This window comes from Cricetulus griseus, chromosome 2 (assembly GCF_003668045.3).
Source record: "Cricetulus griseus strain 17A/GY chromosome 2, alternate assembly CriGri-PICRH-1.0, whole genome shotgun sequence".
NCBI classification, from domain to species: domain Eukaryota; kingdom Metazoa; phylum Chordata; class Mammalia; order Rodentia; family Cricetidae; genus Cricetulus; species Cricetulus griseus.
In genome coordinates, this window is record NC_048595.1 from 280,449,351 (window position 1) to 280,467,938 (window position 18,588).

An 18,588-nucleotide genomic window follows, 5' to 3' on the forward strand; every position below is an offset into this window, starting at 1 on the left:
TGTAGACTGGGCTGGCCTTGAACTCGCAGAGATCCACCTGCCTTTGCCTCCTGAATGCTGGAATTAAAGGTGTGTGTCACCACCGCCCGGCTCCTCATTTGTTCCTGAATAACAATATGTATGATTTGGTATTACTAACACGGAGCTATTAAAACTTAATACAACAAACACACATGCTTATAACCTACTGACTATATTTTAACATATATAGCCATTTTAAAGAGCAAATTTGGGCATGCTACTTTTTATTATAAATGATCTGTATGTGTAAGTCAGATAAGAATTAGCAGAATTTTGAACACTGGGGAAAATTTGGTAACTAAAAGTTGAATGGAGCTGGGCGGTGGTGGCATACACCTTTAATCCCAGCACTTGGGAGGCAGAGGCAGGCGGGTCTAAGAGCCTAATTTCTTTCTCTTTATTGGGCAAATGTGAACAAACTCCAGATGTGCCCTAGTAGTAGATCACTTGCCTAGCAAGTGATCCCCAATATCTCCTTAAGTTTGATCCCCAATATCTCCCCAAAAGAGAAAACTCAGTGGAGAGGATATTTGGAAATGTATTATATTGTTGATGGGCATTAGGATTTATTTACTAATTATTTAATGCCTTGCAAGAAGTAAATACAAGTTTTATAATTCAGTGTCCTAATTCATGCTTTAAAAGACACAGGCATTCAAAACTGTGAATAAAGCAAGAAAATCCTCTGTAGACTGATAATCTTAACATTTGCATGAATTGTGGTAAAGATTGTTCTGTGCTAATTATAATAGTGTTGTAGAAGACAGTATTCGGAGGAAAGGGAGCGAATAATTATCATGTAAAAGATAATCCAGGGGCTGGAGAGGTGGCTTGACTTATAAAGTGCTTGCTGTGCAAGAATAAGCGCTTGAGTTCAGATCCCTGGCACCACATAAAATATGGCTGTGGTGGCATGTCTGAAACTCCAGCTCTAAGTGGATAGGGGAACGGGGAAACCGTGAGTTCTGTGGACTTACTGGCCAGCCAGCCTTGATGCTCTAGATTCAGAAGTAGATCCCATATACAAACTAAAGTGGAGACTGACTGAGGGAGACACCAGGCACCATCCTCTGGCCTCTGTGTACACCATATACACACACTCATAAACACACCAGTGATGTAACATAAAAGGAGGCTTATTAGAGAGAGAATTTTTTTCTTGCACCATTTATATAATACAGCTTGAAAGGCACACTATTTGGTAAGCCCTGAACACGGCACTCCTTGGGACATGAGCATTCTCACTTCATGTCTCTTCCATGCCCGAAGCTTTTACAAAGCATTTGTCTTCGGTGTTGCTGAGACAGGGTGGTGGAGGAATGCAGAGCTGAGCTTCTGCCTATCGCCAGTTAGCATCTCCCTGTTTGCTGCGCACACTTCTGTCTACACATAAGTATGTCATACATTCCCCTGAGTCATTTGAGAATTAGCTGCAAAATCATACTTCTTTATCCCTAAAGTACTGAATGTTAGTGATGCTTTTGTCACCTAAGTTACCTTTAGATGAGGCTTTTGGGTTTTCTGATGCTTTTACTTATTTTTCCACACTTAATGGTTTATTGAGGTAGAATTTGTATGCCATACAGATTCCTTTAGACCATTTTGATTCCTTCCGCTCACTGGCAGTTGCTGGCCCAGTGCTGCACACAGCTGAGCGAATGGTTTCTTTGGAACTGATGAGGCTGCCTTATGGAATTAGCGGACAGGTATAAGATGCCTACAGATGGGCTTTTCTCTGGAGAGGTGTGGCTGCTGTTGGCCAAGTCTACAAGTGCTAACAGACTCTAGGAGGAAAACTCTTTATCCTGTGTTGTGACTAGAAGGCTTAAAAATTTGAACTCTAAATGTTTAAGCTATCATCTTAGAATAAATAAGTAGATTAGCAAGATGATCCTAGACAGAAGTCATAATTTTTTCTCTGAATTTTTTTTTGCCTCAGAGGAAGAAGTGTTACCTTTAATCATTTTAGGCTTTGGTTTCCTGCTGTGCTGTGGAGTAGCATGAAAGATGCTTGGGGTGGCTGATGTGCAGTTTTGCTTTGGCTTGGAGTTGTATGTGCTTTCTTCCTCTTACTGTACTGCTTGGAATCTGCATATTCCACTGACTTGAGTGTTGGGTCTAAATTGTTGAGTGCCAGTTCACAGCATGTAACTCCTAATTACGCTTTTCTCTTTCTCCCCAGGGATGAACTGTAACGGCAACATGAGCTTGACCAGTCTATACCATTGCAGTGGATTGCTCATCTCAGTCCTTAAAGCATCTGAAAACCAACAGCATCACAGCTTGTTTTGGACTTTGTTAAACTCTTATTTTCAGCATGAAAATGTGTGGTTTTGTAGGACTTCCTAATTCAAAGAGGCGCAGAGCCAGACTGGTAGAGGAGGGCTGGCTGCAAAGTATAACTTTGTATGTTGTTTTAACACGTCCACATTTTACTTTAAAAGGATTAAAAGAAAGGGTTCTCCACATGCAAAGCTTAGTTTGTAAATTAGTTTTGAAGAGTGGCTTTGCTGTTCTTGACACTTAATTCTGTTCCAATATTAATTTATCAGACTTCTTTTGTGCATCAGATAACACCACCATTCACAAGTTTAGGTTTCTTGGTAGCTGATGTCTGTTAGATGCTACCAAGAAAATAGAGATGAGCTTTCTTTTTAAAGCTTTTGATGTGGTGTCATAGGATAGCATGTTGTAGATACAATCAGCTGCTGTCACCTTAAAACTAGGTGTTTGTAAATACTGAAACTTAAGACGCCAACGGCAGGTGGTGTGCTGTAAACACTCAGCTGTTCAGATTGGACATCTCTGATGTAGTTTTCCTCTCTTTAAAAATGATAGGAGGTTGTAGCTCAATATTGTTTTCTGTTTCTAGTTTGCTGCTGATACTGTATCTGCACCTAACACTCTGTGTAAGCTGTTGCTAGTCTCTGCACAGTTTATTCAGCGCTGCTTTGCCAAATAAAATTAAAAGCAAAAGAAGTGTTGATGGCGTTTGAATCTAGAAGAACTGAGGTCTGCTAGGTCCAGATGCTACCCACAGTCATGGGGAAACTCTCCTGCTGCTGCGTTTTGTGAACTCCTAGGAGGTAAATATGAACATGGTTGCATTTCTTCAGGACAGAGACTATGCGTTCATTGTCTCTCACTGCCTTCCCAGCCCAGGGCTTGCTATGTAGTAGCCCTGGGGTAAGTGCCCAATGAGCGAGTGGCTGAGTTTAGTATCAGGGAAGAATGTGGTTGAGAATACACTTACCAAAATCTGTTTCATCTATAAATAGACTCATTTAATAGCTGCAAAGTGTGTGTCTGTGAAGGCAGTGGCACTTTGAGGATCTTATTTAAATACGGTTTTATATTTTCTAAGAAGACATTAGTTTTTGTGAAGATTCTAGAACTTGAGGGAAGATTACCAGCTTCTGATGAGGGGTGGCTGGCATCCCCAGCAGAGCCTTCCTCCCATGTGGTGGGCATTTAGTTGTGGCACATGATGCTTAGTGTGAGAGAACCCCTTCCACACTCTTCAAGTCTTAGACACTAATTTAAGTTATGCAGATGCCATCTCACAAGTGTCTTCTTGGCTAAGGTCTCAGTCACAGGAAACTAGCATTCTGTGGTTCCACAGACTTGAAAATCTTACCCAGCTTCAGTTCACTGCTGGTTGTGGCTTTGGAATCTTGGCAGTGAACTTTGGTATCCGGGATGCATGGTCATTTGAAGTGTGTGTAAAGGTCAAATGTTCTTTCAGGCTTAAAGCAAATAAATTTTGAAACCTACTAGTCTGGATCCTTGGTAGTCATTACAGCTTACTACATGCAGATCCCTCCGCTAGCTTTTGGAATAGAAAAAGGCATTCCACTCCAGTAGTTTTCAGTCTAGTTTAGGAGACGGTATATAAATAAGCATCATAAACTACCACCCAATTTGTACAGAAAACGCTGTGTCCAAGTGTTGTTCTTTGACGTTAAACTTTTAGGAGGTGAAATTTTAGGATGTTAGATAAACAGCTAATTTTAACAGTGTCACTAAGTGGGTAGAGATAGAAGTAATCATTTTAATGAAATCTGAACCTTTAAAAAAAGGTAAACTTGCCAGGCGTTGGTGGCGCACACCTTTAATCCCAGCACTTGGGAGGCAGAGGTAGGTGGATCTCTGTGAGTTCGAGACCAGCCTGGTCTACAAGAGCTAGTTCCAGGACAGCCTCCAAAGCCACAGAGAAACCCTGTCTCGAAAAACCAAACAAACAAAAAATTAAACTCATTCCCCTAGTAGTTGCCATTTATTTATTTATTTGGTTTTTGTTTTGTTTTGGGGGGGGGGTTGCTTGCTGCCAAGTCTTAGGACCTGAGTTTCAGCCCCAAGACCCATATGGTGGAGGAGAAAAGTGACTCCTGCAGATGGTCCTCTGACCTTCACATGCACATCGTGTGACGTGGGGGCATAAGCCTGACCTCCCTGCACTGGGAGGTGGAGGCAGGAGGATCACAAGCCTTTTTCAGCTGCAGAGAAAGTATGAGGCTAGCCTGGACTCCATGAGACCCTGCCTGCCTTTAGCAAAGAAAAAGATCCCCACAGTGCATCTCTTTCCTAACACACTAACTTTAAATATCAGTGGATTCTAAAATAGAGTTATTTTAACTTCATAAAGTCTTAAAGCTATTCTTAGTGTGTGATTACCACCTTGGAGTTTATAAGGTCTCCCTCTCTCTGAGGTAGGTTTTCTAGTTTCTAGTTTAGTGTTTAGTGTGCCACTAAAGGAACTCATACCAGTGTGGTAACCCAGCACTAATAAACAAATAGCAAGCCTAGGTCATTTTGTAAATTGTTCTGGAATTCAACAGGCTGATAACTTATTTTAGGTAAGTGCTACAATTCTTGCAGCTTCTAAATAATTTCTTACAGCTCCTGTGTTCCTAGTTCCTAATGACCTAATAGCTTAGCGTGCTTTGTGAAAAGGGCTGTGACTGGAGTTTGGTTGCATCTGTGAGTTTCTCCTACCATTTTTCAGAAAGATGGCAGTATTTAAAGGCTGTCAGTAGAAGGATCCACTTGAAAGGGGACTGGCCCAGGCAAGCTTGTGACTGTGCATTGTAATATAATAAAATGGAAATGAAGCCTAATAATTTGTTCATCTTGAATTCTTTTAATCTCCTTGTTACAGTGGCTCCTCTTTCCCACCAGCCTCTGGGACTTTGTCTTTTTCACTGGTTTTGTGTTTGTTTTGGGTGACACTCCCTGCCTGCGGGGAAGACAGCGGAGTGATGGCTGTTACTCTGTCAGCACTCACAGGGTGCTGCTGAACTCTGGAAACCTCTGGGATCCTCACCTCTCCTTACCTTCTTTCTGCCATTCAACATGAGGCCAACCCTTCAGGGGCTGCTGAATCCGAATAGTTTAAATGACAGTCCCAACAGGATGCACATAACACACATGAAAATTGTCAACAGGCCAGTGATAGCAGTACAAAGGACATTTTAATTGTGAGTGGCTTTGAGGCACCCTACACATTTGGCTGTGTCTTCCAAAACAAGCTTCCAAGTTGCCTGGCCAAGGTAGACCCTGTTGGTGGCTTTGATTGGATTTCTCATATGAATATCATGCAGATTGAGTCCTTTGTATTCTTAAACAGTTCTACTGATAAACTAGGCTTGGAGGCAAATAGAATTATGAACCTCTTGTTTGGATTGAGGGAAGATACAGTAAAAAGCAAAATCAATAAATGGAAGGTGTTGGTGTGTCAGTAATGGGGCCAAACAAGTTCTCAGTCATTACAAGGAAGAGATGGAAAAAGGTTCCCACTGAAGAGACTGTATTTGGGACATGAATGACATCCAATACCAAATTTGCTTATGGGAAGTGGGGAGTATGTTGCTGTCACCTTGTCTTAACAACCAAGTTGACAAGTCAGTTTTAAGATGCTGGGAAGGCTTAAGGAACAGGCATGAAACAGTACATTTAAGAGGTAAATGTGGCCACTGTGTCCCTTTAGTTTGTGAATTGTAGAGGCAGGCCTTGAGTCAGTCATTGAGACGATGGCTCTTGAGGGTCTCACCCAGACTTCAGATGAGGAATATTAGTTAGGGCTTGATTTTCTCCAGACCGTCATGTGGCTTGAGGCAACTCCCTTTTCTGCAACCCTCAGTTTTCCTCTTTGTGAAAATAGTAGGTATGTTTAAATCCAAATAATACAGTAACAGTTTGGGCAGATTTAGTATTGTACAATTTACAATAAAGGAGCTTTTTAAAGGCATAAGAATAAAATAGTTTATTAAAGGAGTAGTACATACAAGACATCTTTTCTCCAGTACTTCGAAACAATAGCAATACTAGATTGTAGTTAATTCCTTTGTATATAAAAGAAGTGCAGAAAGAAACATGCCTTATCAGTTTCTATTTTTACTAGGTATGGCTGTAGGTGATGTCCTCTATAAAAACAAGCCACATAGCATCGGAGCACAGATAAGTTCCCTCAGTTTGTCTCTCAGATACCATTGTAACATTTATGCCAGTGCTCAGCAAAAGGCTAGAGTTAGAGTTTCAAGAGACAAAAGCAAACATTTATTTTTCTAGAACTACCCATTTATTATTACATTTGATAGGTTGGTTATATTCTCTCACCCAAATCCAGCCCCTTGCTAAAGGAACCACCTACTTCACATTCAGTCTAAACAAATGAGACTACAGTGTCTTTCAATATTTGCCACTTGCAGTAAAGAAAATAGGGACATCATGATTATAAATGGGCACCACACTGTGTAGTCCCCAGAATAATCTCCAGAGTGTATAATCTGGCATTACTGCCTGCCCATTTAAAAGGAAGATGCTAAGCCGGATGCTAATTTCCTGTAAAGCTGAGTTTGTGCAAAAGTGCTTTCTGCTCTGGGGATGCATCCTGACATTAGCTGATTGTACATTATAACATTCTAATAACGTAAAAGACAGCAAGGCAGGGGTGTAGCTCAGTGGTAGAGCACTTGCTTAGCAAAAACAGGCTCCCAGGTCCCACCTCCAGCCCTGCAAAACAACACAAGGGGAAGCATCTGGCTCATTCCATTGAATGGCCTGTGATACTTAAACATGGCGACATTTTTACAAACACCATACCCAGACATCAATGTTTTGATTGATAATTCGCACTTTTTCATCAGAAAGGCTCAGTGTTGAAAACCAGTGCACATATAAAGCAGTCACTGTACTTACACCATGAAGCAGAGGAAACATTAATTGTCCTCAGTCACTCCCTGACTAAGCTTCTATTTGCTTTTGCCTGCCAGGTCCCCTGCTGCTACCTTGATCTCAGGTCACAACCACCTAGAGTTGCTCCTAACCAGAAGGGGTTCTGCAAAGGTCACCCAAACATGGCAGCCACCACCATGGTCTGATGTCAGAAGCATGGGGTGGGGTGGGGAACCCATATTCCTCCCCAGCAGGACCTCACTGACCTATTCAGAAAGTTCATAACATACAAAGCTGCTATCGGGAACATCTCACTGAGTGTAAATCCACTTAAGACCCCTTTTCAAAGATATTTGACAGAGGAAAATAAAATGGAGCTCATGAGAACTCAGTGGAGAAGACAGTGGGAACACAAGGGGAAGGTGCCGGGGCCAGCAGTTGGCACCTCACAAATGAAAGGCGGGCACTGCTGCCATCTGTCACTTTGTGGTATACTGACTTTGTCTCAGCATACTATAAACTTCAATCTCATGAATTCCTCTCTATCTTTCATGACACTGACTTCCCAGGAAAATTGTTTCATGATAAATCAAGGTTTAAAACAAAAGGTCTTAATGATAGAACCCAAAGAACAAATTGTAAGTGAAGGCCATTCTCAACCCCTAGCTGATTAAGTAACTTCATTACAGATACATCCCATTGATGAGGTAGTCAGATTCCTCAGAGGTAATGGGACGGGCCTTCTTAAGTTTCTGCTTCACCAGTCGCAGTCGGCAAGTCACCATGAGAAGTAACAAAGCCGTGATGGCCAGACCCAATGCCAGGGGTAACACTGCACCTATGCAAGGTTTGGAAGGGGAAAACACTGGTCAGTGGTTGGTAACAGTGACAGCAACCGTATGATGAGCAACTGGCATGCATTATTTTACCTCATCTGAACAACTCCAGTTGGTACTAGTATTATTGCTGCTTTTCTGACAAAGGTGCAAAAAGGTTAATTCCCCTGTCTAGTTAAGTATTGTAGGTCTAGTCTTATACCCAGACCTCTTAAAAACCAAATTCTTTACCAGGTTCCTGCAGAAGTTTCCTGCCATCGGGAGTAAAAGACACTGCAATGAGATCATCCTCATCTCCAGCTATCCTAGAGACTGCAACCATGAGAAATGTTTTCATTAGAGTCATCTGACATTTATGGATCCACACACGGGCATCATCTTATCAGCTATGTCTGACTCCTGATTTCTGGTTCTGGTAGGGCTTAAGATAATCATTTCCAGGGCTTGAGAGATGGCTCTTATTTCTCTTCCGGAGAATCCAGCTTCAATTCCTAGCACCCACAAGACAGCTCACAACCATCTGTAACTCCAGTTCCAGGGGATCTGATGCTGTCTTCTGGCCTCCTCAGGCACTAGGCACACATGTGGTGCATAGACACACACACACAGGCAAAACACCCATATACATAAAATTAAAAATTTTTTTAATTTTTTAAAATCAGGGATCCTACTGTTTTCCAGTAGACCATTTATTGAAAACTAACATCAAATATGTTGGTATACTTGGTCAGCCCTAAAAACAAATGCATACAGGCAACACTAAACAGATTGAGCATGGTGTGTGTGAAACAATAAAAAGGGGCCATGAAATTTTGGGGGGTGGGGAGGGTCCATGGGAGAAGGGAGTGATGTAATTATGTTTTAATTAAAACTAAAATTGTAAAAATATGCTGGTGTAACTTTGGCCACTGGTTTTTCCTTTGGAGCTGGATGGACCTAGGCAGCAGACCAGAGTAGCCTGTACTTTTCCAGAGTCGATGCAGCATGGCAGATCTGTCTCGAATCAAACTCAGCAGGCTCTATTCTTAGTCTCCTCTACACAGGAGGAGGGCCAGGTTTGTGATGATCATGAGGCTATTTTTAGTTGCACCTCCTTGCATCTGGACAAACTAGAGGAGCCAACATCTCCACGTATAGCTTAGTTCTGAAACATTTCAATCTCTTATTTATTATCTGTTGATGAATAGCATTCCATGTGCCAGACACGGGCCTGAGTGCTAGTAATCAAAGATAAGCAATTTTTTATTTGTTGCTCACAGAAACACCCCATGGATAAGCTAATACCAAATGCTAGCTTTATAGCTGAAATGATTGAATATGTACAACCACATAACATTGTAGCCACTTTACAAACAGCAGAAACTGGGGCATCTAATACTGTGTCTTACATGGTGCAGCATGCCCATCCATCCAGAACTGATCCTGTGGTCTAGTCCCTACGGTGCTGATTTCTCCAGGGTGGATGTGAGAACATGTCTGAATAACTTAAGTCTGAGAGGACAGGCATTAACTAGACAGACGGCCATGAAGTGTCAATGTTACAACGTCAGAGCTGTGTTTAAAATCTAATGGAGGGATGTAGTGTCTGGCCAGTAAGATTTTTACTAGAGTGATTTGGATCTCTGTGGGAGCTCAGTTTGGGGGAGGGAGGAAGATAAGTTTGTTACATGTGTTTGTTCTTGAATATAGGTATATACTTTGGAGCATTTTCTGATTGACATGCCTGTAAGGAAGTGGTTCTCAACCTTCCTGATGCTGTGACCCTTTAATACAGTTCTGAGTATTTGTCTGTGGGCATATCTGCATGTAGGTGGACCCGGCTGGAGATGGACAGGGGAGCACTCTCACATATTCCTGATGGCTTAGGTGACCCTTTCATTCAACCCCCAAAGAGTCACAACCCACAGGTTAAGAACCACTGCTGTAGGGGCTCCAGGTGGAATGTCTCTTTGATTATCTGGTCTAGATATCTAGGGGATGTTAGGATAAGGATAGTAGCTGCTACAATGAAAGTGAGATCAATAGATAGAAAGGAAGAAGGGGCAGGAGCATGCTCCAAAGGGCAAGAGTCAAAGGACAGTGATGCAGAAAGCCAACAGAAGGAAACGTCATCACAGGAAGTGGTTCTGATGAATGGGATGCTCAGGATGGAGCTTGGGGAGACCGCTGGATTAGCAAATGGAAATTTACTTACGGCAGACAGGGCTACTTTCTATTTTGTGCATTGAAAGAGACCTGATTGCTTGCAGCCACAGAGGGTATGAACCAATGAGACTAACAGATGATGGCAAGATGCACCTGGGGAAACAGCTACATCAAGATTCAGGACAGGTGGCCGTGGAGAGAGGGAGGAAAGGGAGAGAGGGTTGGGCAACACAAGTCAGTTTGAGGACACGTAGCTGAGGTAGTTCTCTCCAGGCAGCCTTAATTTTTAGGCATTCAAAACTGGCCCCAGGAGTGGCTGGTCTCACCTTGACATGACCTCAAGCTGATTTCACACTAGGGGCTTTTCAAAGTCTAGGTTAGCATCCTACAAGGACTGTCCCGTGTCTGGAACATAAAGAAAAAGATTCAGAAGTTGCTTTAGTGTCTATGGATATCAAATTTTAGGGTAAGGCCACTGCTCCCTTAGAATTGTGAAAGAAAACCCTGAAGCAAATGCTCAGCTTAGAAACGACTTCTAGAGTCACCTCCCATCTCACAGCCCTGCAGTCTAGAAGCATCCAGAAGCACTGCTTCTTGCATTCCAGTGCTCCGAGGTTTTAGAGGCCACTACAGGCTCCACGTGCCATCCTTTTGAAAGATGTTTTCAAAAGGTCAAGTGGCCTGTAACTGTCAGGACCAAGACAAAGAAAGGCTTTGTTTCCCTCCCACAGAAGCTCAGAGACCCCCAAACCTCTTCAGTTTGGAACACAACAGTCCTAGTTCTGCCTGCCCAGGCAAGGGCAGTGTTTAGGATAAAGATGAGGAGTAAATTTGGGGTAGACATCTCAATCCTGTGGCTTAGGCCCACCTTGGGTGACAAAGCAAAATTCATGAAAATTTGTATTTTCCAAATCAGGTATTAGGTTGCTAATTTCTGTTTAGGGCTCTGTTTCTCTTCCCTTCTCTCTCTCTCTCTCTCTCTCTCTCTCTCTCTCTCTCTCTCTCTCTCTCTCGTGTGTGTGTGTGTGTGTGTGTGTGTGTGTGTGTGTGTGTGTGTGTACATGGTCTTGAAGGTGCATGTACACATGTGTGGAGATCAGAGGTTGATACTGAATATCTTTCACTATTTGCTTCAGACAAGGTCTCTCACTGTACCTAGAACTCATTTATTGGCTAGAAGAGCTGTCCACTGAGCTCTAGGGACCCACCCATTTCTATTTCCTTCAAGGCTAAGATTATATATCTGTGTGACTAATGCCCAGGTCCTATGTGGTTGCCACAGACCCAAACTTAGGTCCATGTTCTTGTATATTGAGCATTTTACTGGCTGTGGTGGTTTAAAAGAAAACACCAGGCTGGTGAGATGGCTCAGAGGTTAAGAGCACTGACTACTCTTACAGAGAGCCTGAGTTCAATTCCCAGCAACCACATGCTGGCTCACAACCATCCATTATGAGATCTGGTGCCCTCTTCTGGAATAAAGATGTGCATGTAGATAGAGCACTCATGTACATAAAAAATAATTTAAAAAAGAAAATGACCCTCAAAGGGAGTAGCACTATTAGGATGTGTGACCTTGCTGGAGTAGGTGTGGTGTCATTGAAGGAAGTGTGCCACTTGTGGAGCTGGGCTTTGAGGTCTCAAATATGCTCAAGCTACTGCTCAGTATCTCAGTCCACTTCCTTTTGCCTGTATATCAAGATGTAGCCAGCACCATGCCTTCCTGCATGTCACAATGCTACTTGCCATGAAGATAATGAACTAAACCTCTGAAATTGTAAGACGGCACCTCAATTAAATGTTTTCCTTATAAGAATTGTGTCTCTCAGCCGGGCGTTGGTGGCGCACACCTTTAATCCCAGCACTCGGGAGACAGAGGCAGGCAGATCTCTGTGAGTTCGAGGCCAGCCTGCTCTCCAGAGTGAGTGCCAAGATAGGCTCCAAAGCTACACAGAGAAACCCTGTCTTGAAAAACCAAAAAAAGAAAAAAAAGAAAAGAATTGTGTCTCTCACAACAATAGAAACCCTAAGACACTGGCTGAGCCATCTTCCCAACCCCTCATTTTTTTGAGACAGAATTTTGCTACATAGTCCACACTGGTCTCACACTTGTGAACCTCATTCCTGCCTCTGCCTCCCAGGGCTGTAATCCTAAGTGGTTACAGGTATGTCCCACCGTGCCTAGTTTATTCTTTGCTGTTTAATTAGTTGACATAGTTTCTTCAATACTTTCAGTTTGGGTAATTTGAAATTATTTTAACCCCAGCTCCTTCTAAAACACAGTGACAGAATTGTCAGTAACCAGATAGAGTGAAGCCTCTCTTTTTCATACCCATGCTTAAACATGTATTAAAATTGCTTAATAAATTCCAACTCTGTATAATAAAAAACTAAGATGATGAATTATCTATTCTGCTCGTATGAACAGGAATGATAGTCAAACCATCTTAGCAACTAGAATTGTTAGTTTAACAACTCCATTAGAACTGAGACTCCAGAGACATGGGCTCCAGAGGGAGTCTGGCTTCTCTCTCCATGCTGACAGGTGACTGGGAATCTTATTCCAACATTCTGAGACAAGCCAAATCCAATCAGCCAGCAGACTGCAGGAGATGCAGACAGCTGCTTGACATCTGTGTTATGCTAAGACATCAGTTGTTTAAGAATTAAATTTGGTATTATCTGGCCATAAAAAGGTCACAAAGACTATTCTAGGGGGAATAGACAGCTTAGTAATGTTTAGATCAATAGCTTAGGGATTATGTTTTATTCTGCTAGGTTCTTTTGCTGACTTATTGTGCAGAATTCTGAAGAAAAGACTGTCAGTGTGCTCTTTCCAGTTAAAAACAACCCAAATGGTGAAGCTATCCTTCCACATGTCGGTGCTCTAACTGCTTCCTGTACCTTCCACATTCATGTCATGTTCTGTCATTAAGAGCACAGCCTCTTCCTCACTCTTCTACCTCACACAATTCAATCTTAACAGCCATCATTTGCAACTAAACCATGTAGTAGACACTAAACACTGTGTTGCATTCACCCTCCACAGCCACCCTGTGAAGTAGTACTAGTTACTGCTGTCACCCCATGAAGTCACTAGAATCCAGAGAAAAGAACCTGACTGTGCTTGTGTGGCAAAGCCAGAATTTGAACTGCGGTGTCTGATCTGTCCTGGAACTCTGTAGATCAGACCAGCCTTGAACTCAGATATCCACCTGGCTCTGCCTCCCGTGTGTGGGGACTAAAAGTGTGAGCACCATGCCCAGCTGAGCCTGTATTCTTGACCTCTGTGACACAAGTGTGACTTTTCCTACAGAGTGATCCCTGGAAGGATGTATGAAAGACAAAGTGAGATCCAAAGGTTGTAGGCCACTGTCAGGGTCACCATGATGCACTGTGACCTTAAGAGGAGAAGACAGTTCTGGTCACTGGAGCTCTGCATCAGCCTGAACTGTCACGGCTCCACCTGCCATGCAGTCAGGGCACAGGGAGGTTCTGTGGACCTCACTGCCCTGCAGGGTATTTCCAAGGCAAACACTGACCTGCTTCTGGGGCTGGGTGTTCCCCTCGTGCTTGATCATTCTTGGACTGGAAAATGTAACTTCCTTCTTGGTTTTTTCTGGAGGAATTACCATCTATGGAAAGCAAACAGATAATATGTTAAAGGGACATTAAAAAACTTCAGGAATTAGCATGGAACTACAGCTTTATTTACCTTTTAATTTAGGTACATGTCTGTCTGAGTGTATGGCGTGTATTGGGTGCCCACAGAGGCCAGTTGTGAACTCTGATCTGGGATTCAATCTCTGCTTCTCTAGTTAACCACCAAGTAATTTCTCTGGCCCCTTATTTTATTTATTTATTTATTTATTTATTTGGTTTTTTGAGACAGGGTTTCTCTGTGTAACAGCTCTGGCTGTCCTAGAATTCACTTTGTAGACCAGGCCAGCCTTGAACTCTGCCTGCCTCTGCCTCCCGAGTGCTGGGATTAAATGTGTGCACCACCTTACCCATCTCCCTTATTCATTTTTTAAAAGATGGACTTAGAGAATGAAATGGCAGGATTTATTTTTAAATAAACATAGGCCAGTTGGGCATGGCGACTCATGCCTTTAATCCTGGCACTCAGGAGACAAGGGAACAGGGATCTCTGTCAGAGACCCCGAGAGCCTCATGGCTTGGAGTTAGATGATCTACTGGTGGTGAAGGATAACTTAGCACCACTTCAGGCACTGAAGTTCAAAACTTCTAGAATCTGACCTTGTTGATTCTTCTTACTCATTTAAACACAGTAGAGCTGTGGGAAAGGTTTCCATGCGACACACACTAAACAGAATCCAGGGGCTGGCTAATGTTCTACCACTAAGCTATGTCCTGGCACCCTTTGTTCATTTTCATACTGAGGTAGCTACCAATAAGCTTTGAAAAGGCTCTCTCCAAATGGTCCAGATGTCATTTAAACAACCTTAAGTTGATTATCATGTTTTTTTTTTCCCCTACGATTGAAGGAAGGATAATAACACTCCTGGGGCTAGGGTTGCAGTGCAGTCCCCAGAGGCAGGTCAGCATGCACCAGGCTCTGCTTGGTTTAAGTCCCTGGAATCCCTACCTTACCGGCCCCCAATCACTGCTTATGAATATTCAAATATTTTCCTGTAGGATAGTGTTCTAAGATCACCATCTCTCCCTGTGTCTAAATGGAGGGTACGTAAAGGAATCTGCTGATTGGCTTAAATGACTTTTTCCACAGAAGTAAACAAGTCAAGGAAGGAGGGCCTACTCCTCTCAAAATCTCAGGGAATTATCCCTTGACTATCCTCATTTGCATTAGGTTTAGATGGGGGTGGGTGGGTTGAGAGGGCACTGAGATGGGTTGCTGAAGACTAAGGAGTTTCTTAGAGTAGTTACTAATGCAGGGACAGACAGACAGACAGAGGGGCAATAGTGGAGGTTCCAAGGAGATTGCAAGTCTCCAGTACCACAGATGGCAAGGTGGGGGATCTGAAGACGATCTTGTGGCAGGAGATTCTTTTTTCAAAAAAAATTATTTATTTGTATTTTATGTGCTTTGCTCTTTTGCCTGCATGTGTCCATGGAGGTGTCAGATGCCTTGGAACAGGAGTTACAGGCAGTTGTGAGCTGTCATATGGGTGCTGGGAATTGGACCTGGGTCCTCTGGAAAAGCACCCCAGTGCTCTTAACCACTGAGCCATCTCTCCAGCCCCCTCTTACGACTCTTTAAGGCTGGGGGACTTTACAACCAGGGCCCAAAGTCAGGCTTTCTCATTCTCAGACAGAAGGCACAGAGGTGGGTGGGGAGCAGGGCTTACATTCAGCAATAGTCTGGTGGGAACTCACTTCCTGGGAGGAGGAGTCCAGTCTACAGTAACTCAATAGGGTGCCTGTAGGGTGTCCTGGGAAGAGGGCACTCTAACATTACATTCTGGGGTCTGTGATAGACAACCTCCTCACACTGGATATTCTAATTGAGATGAATTCCCATCACTATCTTGGAAACACACAGCTTTTACAGCTGTTCCATAGACCACACTTCCACAGGTCCTAACTACCTTCCCTGAACTGTGATCAAATAGATTCCGATCAGTTACCCCATCGCATGAAATGTGAGAACTCTAGACAAGACCACTAAGAAGGAAACCTTTAAGACAAGTCCTTTGGCTTTTTTTTTTTTTTTTCGTGGCACCTTCTTAGAGGTTGGCCATTCAAGATGAAGCTATCTTTTCCCAGGTGTCAGAAACTCATTGAAGTGGATGATGAACACAAACAAGCTTCGTATGTTCTGTGAGAAGTGTATGGGCACTGAAGAAGCCGCTGATGCTCTGAGTGAAGAGTGGAAGGGTCATGTGGTCTGAATCAGTGGTGGGAACCACAAACAAGGTTTTCCCATGAAGCAAGATGTCTTGACCTATGACAGAGTGCCCCTGTTGTTGAGTATGGGGAAATCTCATCATAGATCATGGAGAACTGGATAGAGGAAATGCAAGTCTGTTCAAGGATGCATTGCAGAGTGTTCTCAACTTACGGTTTTGATTATTATGAAAAAGGGGGAGTAAGGGGGGAGGATATTCCTGACTGACAGATACTACTATGCCTCAATGGTTTGTGCCCCAAAGAGCTAGCAGAACCTGAGGGTTTTCAGTCTCTCTGAAGATGATACCCACCAACATATTTCCAGAAAGACCTTAAACAAAGAAGTCAGAAGTCCTAAAGCACCCTAGATTCAGCATCTATTAGTCTACATGTCCTGAAACTCAAACAGTGATGTATAGTGATGTACTGCTCTAAATAAACAATGTGCTAAGAAAAGCAAAGATGAGGCTACAGGACATGCTACACTTGTGGCCAAGAGAATGAAGGAAGCCAAAGCAAAGCACCGGGAACAGACTGTCAAGAGATGCAGGCTGTCCTTGTTGAGAGCTCTTGCTTCTGAATCCAGACAAAAATAAGTCTTGAAGAATAACAGGTAAATGATCAGACTTGAATCTCAAAATAAATTACAAAGTCCTTAAAGCTTGTAGAGTAGCTTACAGTGAATCGGACCCTGAATTTGACTCATAGCATAATATAAATAAGTGAATGAATGTCCTTGAAACAAAGACCATTTGTATAACTGTTACCCCAAAGGTAAGCTAAGGCTTGAGGCTTTGGTGTACTTAGTAGAGGAAGAATGCCACACCTGTTTGCAGGAAATGTTTGTGTTTTTGTACTTGTTTAAGCCCAGTTCCTTGAAGGACTTGGCTGATCTGCTACACTACCCACAAATTCTTGAGTTCCCAATAAACAGAGCCCATGTAAACAGGCACACAACGCTCCTTTATACCACTCTGCAGGCCTGGAAACTGGCTTTCCTTCCTCCCAGCTAGCCTGGATGCAAGAAGACAGCCTTGTTAATCAGTGGCTTGGACCACACAGAGAACAGACCCTACAGCTGCAACCACATTCACCAACAATCCAACCATTGTGCCGTGAGATGTTGGGCAAACACAGCCCACACTGAAGCTCTGTACTCCCAAACGCCAGGAGCTTGGGACATTTTGAGCATGCATTCAGTGTGTAACCAAACATTTATATATGCCCCATACAATCTTTAAAAAACAACCCTGCATTTGGGGCTGAGGGTATATTTCAGTGGTTCAGTGAGTGTTCTGCATATATAAAGTGCTGAATTTAATTTTTAGCATGCACGAAAAAGGTGCCTGAATTGAACACTGAGACTTTTTTCTTGTCATTAGTCCCTAAAAAACACAGTATACGCTGTTTACTTAGTACTTACATTATATTAGGAATTACACATAGTTTGGAGATGGTTTGCCACATACAGGAGGATGTGTGTAAGTCACATGAAAATATAATGCCAGTATTTTTTTTACATTTATTTTGGATGTATGTGGGGAGGGGCACGCATGTATGCCATGGCCCATGTTAGAGGATAATGAGCAGGATTTGGTTCTCTCCATCAGGTGAGTCCTTGGGGCTGAACCCAGGTCATTAGGTTCTGCAGTAAGTACCTGGACTTACTGAGCTGTCTCGATGCCCTATATTGCTACTTTGACAGATGGGGCTTGAACATTTCAAAATTTGCTTCTCACAATACCTGGGGACATCAAAACATCAAGGGAGGACTGTTTTTATTAGACATTCCTTCCTATAAACCAACACTTGGTTTATTTTCAGTGCTGGAGATCAGATCCAGGGGCTCTGGGCTCTAGACAAGTGGCAAGTGCTCTTCTAGTGACCTTCAACCCCAGAGCTCCTTCATTGCATTAGGACAAATGACAGGGTGTTTTCTGTTTTATTTTGTTTGGGCCAAATTCTTCATTTCATTCTGTACCATTCTCCTTTGGAGTGCATTTTCTTGGTGGTCTTCAAGCATGAAATATAACTTTGAGTCATACGAACAACAGAGAACAAAGACTTCATGGACAACTCATTTTGAGTCCTTACCTGGCATGATAGGAAAGATTTGACTCTCTGGTGCCCACTGGGTGGAGTGAACCCTCTTTTCCGAGTGGGGTACAATAGCTGGTTGGTTGTGGGGAGTGACTTTCTGGGGCTTTTCAAACCAGGGGTCTCCTTCGCCTTCACTCGGTCCCGTGGTCCCTGGCTGGGCAGAAGTAGCCACTGTGTGCGTCACCATCTTGCGGTCGAGACCCACTGTGGAAGAACTCAGTTACTTGCTGGATTTCTTTTTTATTTAATATTTGTTTATTTATTTACTTATTTGTGTGTGTGTGTGTGTGTGTGTGTGTGTGTGTGTGTGTGTGTGTGTGTGTCCATAGAGGTCAGAGGAAGGTATTGGATGGATTTCCTGGAATTGTGAGCTGCCATGTGGGTGCTGGGAATCGAACCTGGGTCCTCTGGAAGAGCAACCAGTGCTTGTAACCACTAACAC

At 43.0% G+C, this 18,588-nt stretch overlaps 2 protein-coding genes across 9 annotated transcripts in view; one reads left to right on the forward strand and one right to left on the reverse strand.

Moving 5' to 3' along the window:
- Pcmt1 (protein-L-isoaspartate (D-aspartate) O-methyltransferase) overlaps positions 1-3,794 on the forward strand; it is a 46,962-nt gene extending 43,168 nt beyond the window's left edge. For 3 of the 6 annotated variants that reach the window (XM_027402066.2, XM_027402062.2, XM_027402067.2), the window contains one exon: positions 2,204-2,363. In XM_027402066.2, coding sequence (XP_027257867.1) covers positions 2,204-2,216 — 13 coding nt within the window. In that variant the 3' untranslated portion in view covers positions 2,217-2,363. Of the gene's footprint in view, positions 1-2,203 lie in introns of all 6 variants that reach the window. The other 3 variants (XM_027402064.1, XM_027402065.2, XM_027402063.2) reach the window with 3 other exon arrangements.
- A 2,509-nt stretch (positions 3,795-6,303) lies between these two features.
- Lrp11 (LDL receptor related protein 11) overlaps positions 6,304-18,588 on the reverse strand; it is a 25,313-nt gene continuing 13,028 nt past the window's right edge. For 2 of the 3 annotated variants that reach the window (XM_035440395.1, XM_027402068.2), the window contains 3 exons: positions 18,141-18,350; positions 13,718-13,810; positions 6,304-8,032 (listed from right to left, as the gene is read on the reverse strand). In XM_035440395.1, coding sequence (XP_035296286.1) covers positions 7,878-8,032; positions 13,718-13,810; positions 18,141-18,350 — 458 coding nt within the window. In that variant the 3' untranslated portion in view covers positions 6,304-7,877. The remainder of the gene's footprint in view (positions 8,033-13,717; positions 13,811-18,140; positions 18,351-18,588) is intronic. The other variant, XM_035440396.1, reaches the window with a different exon arrangement.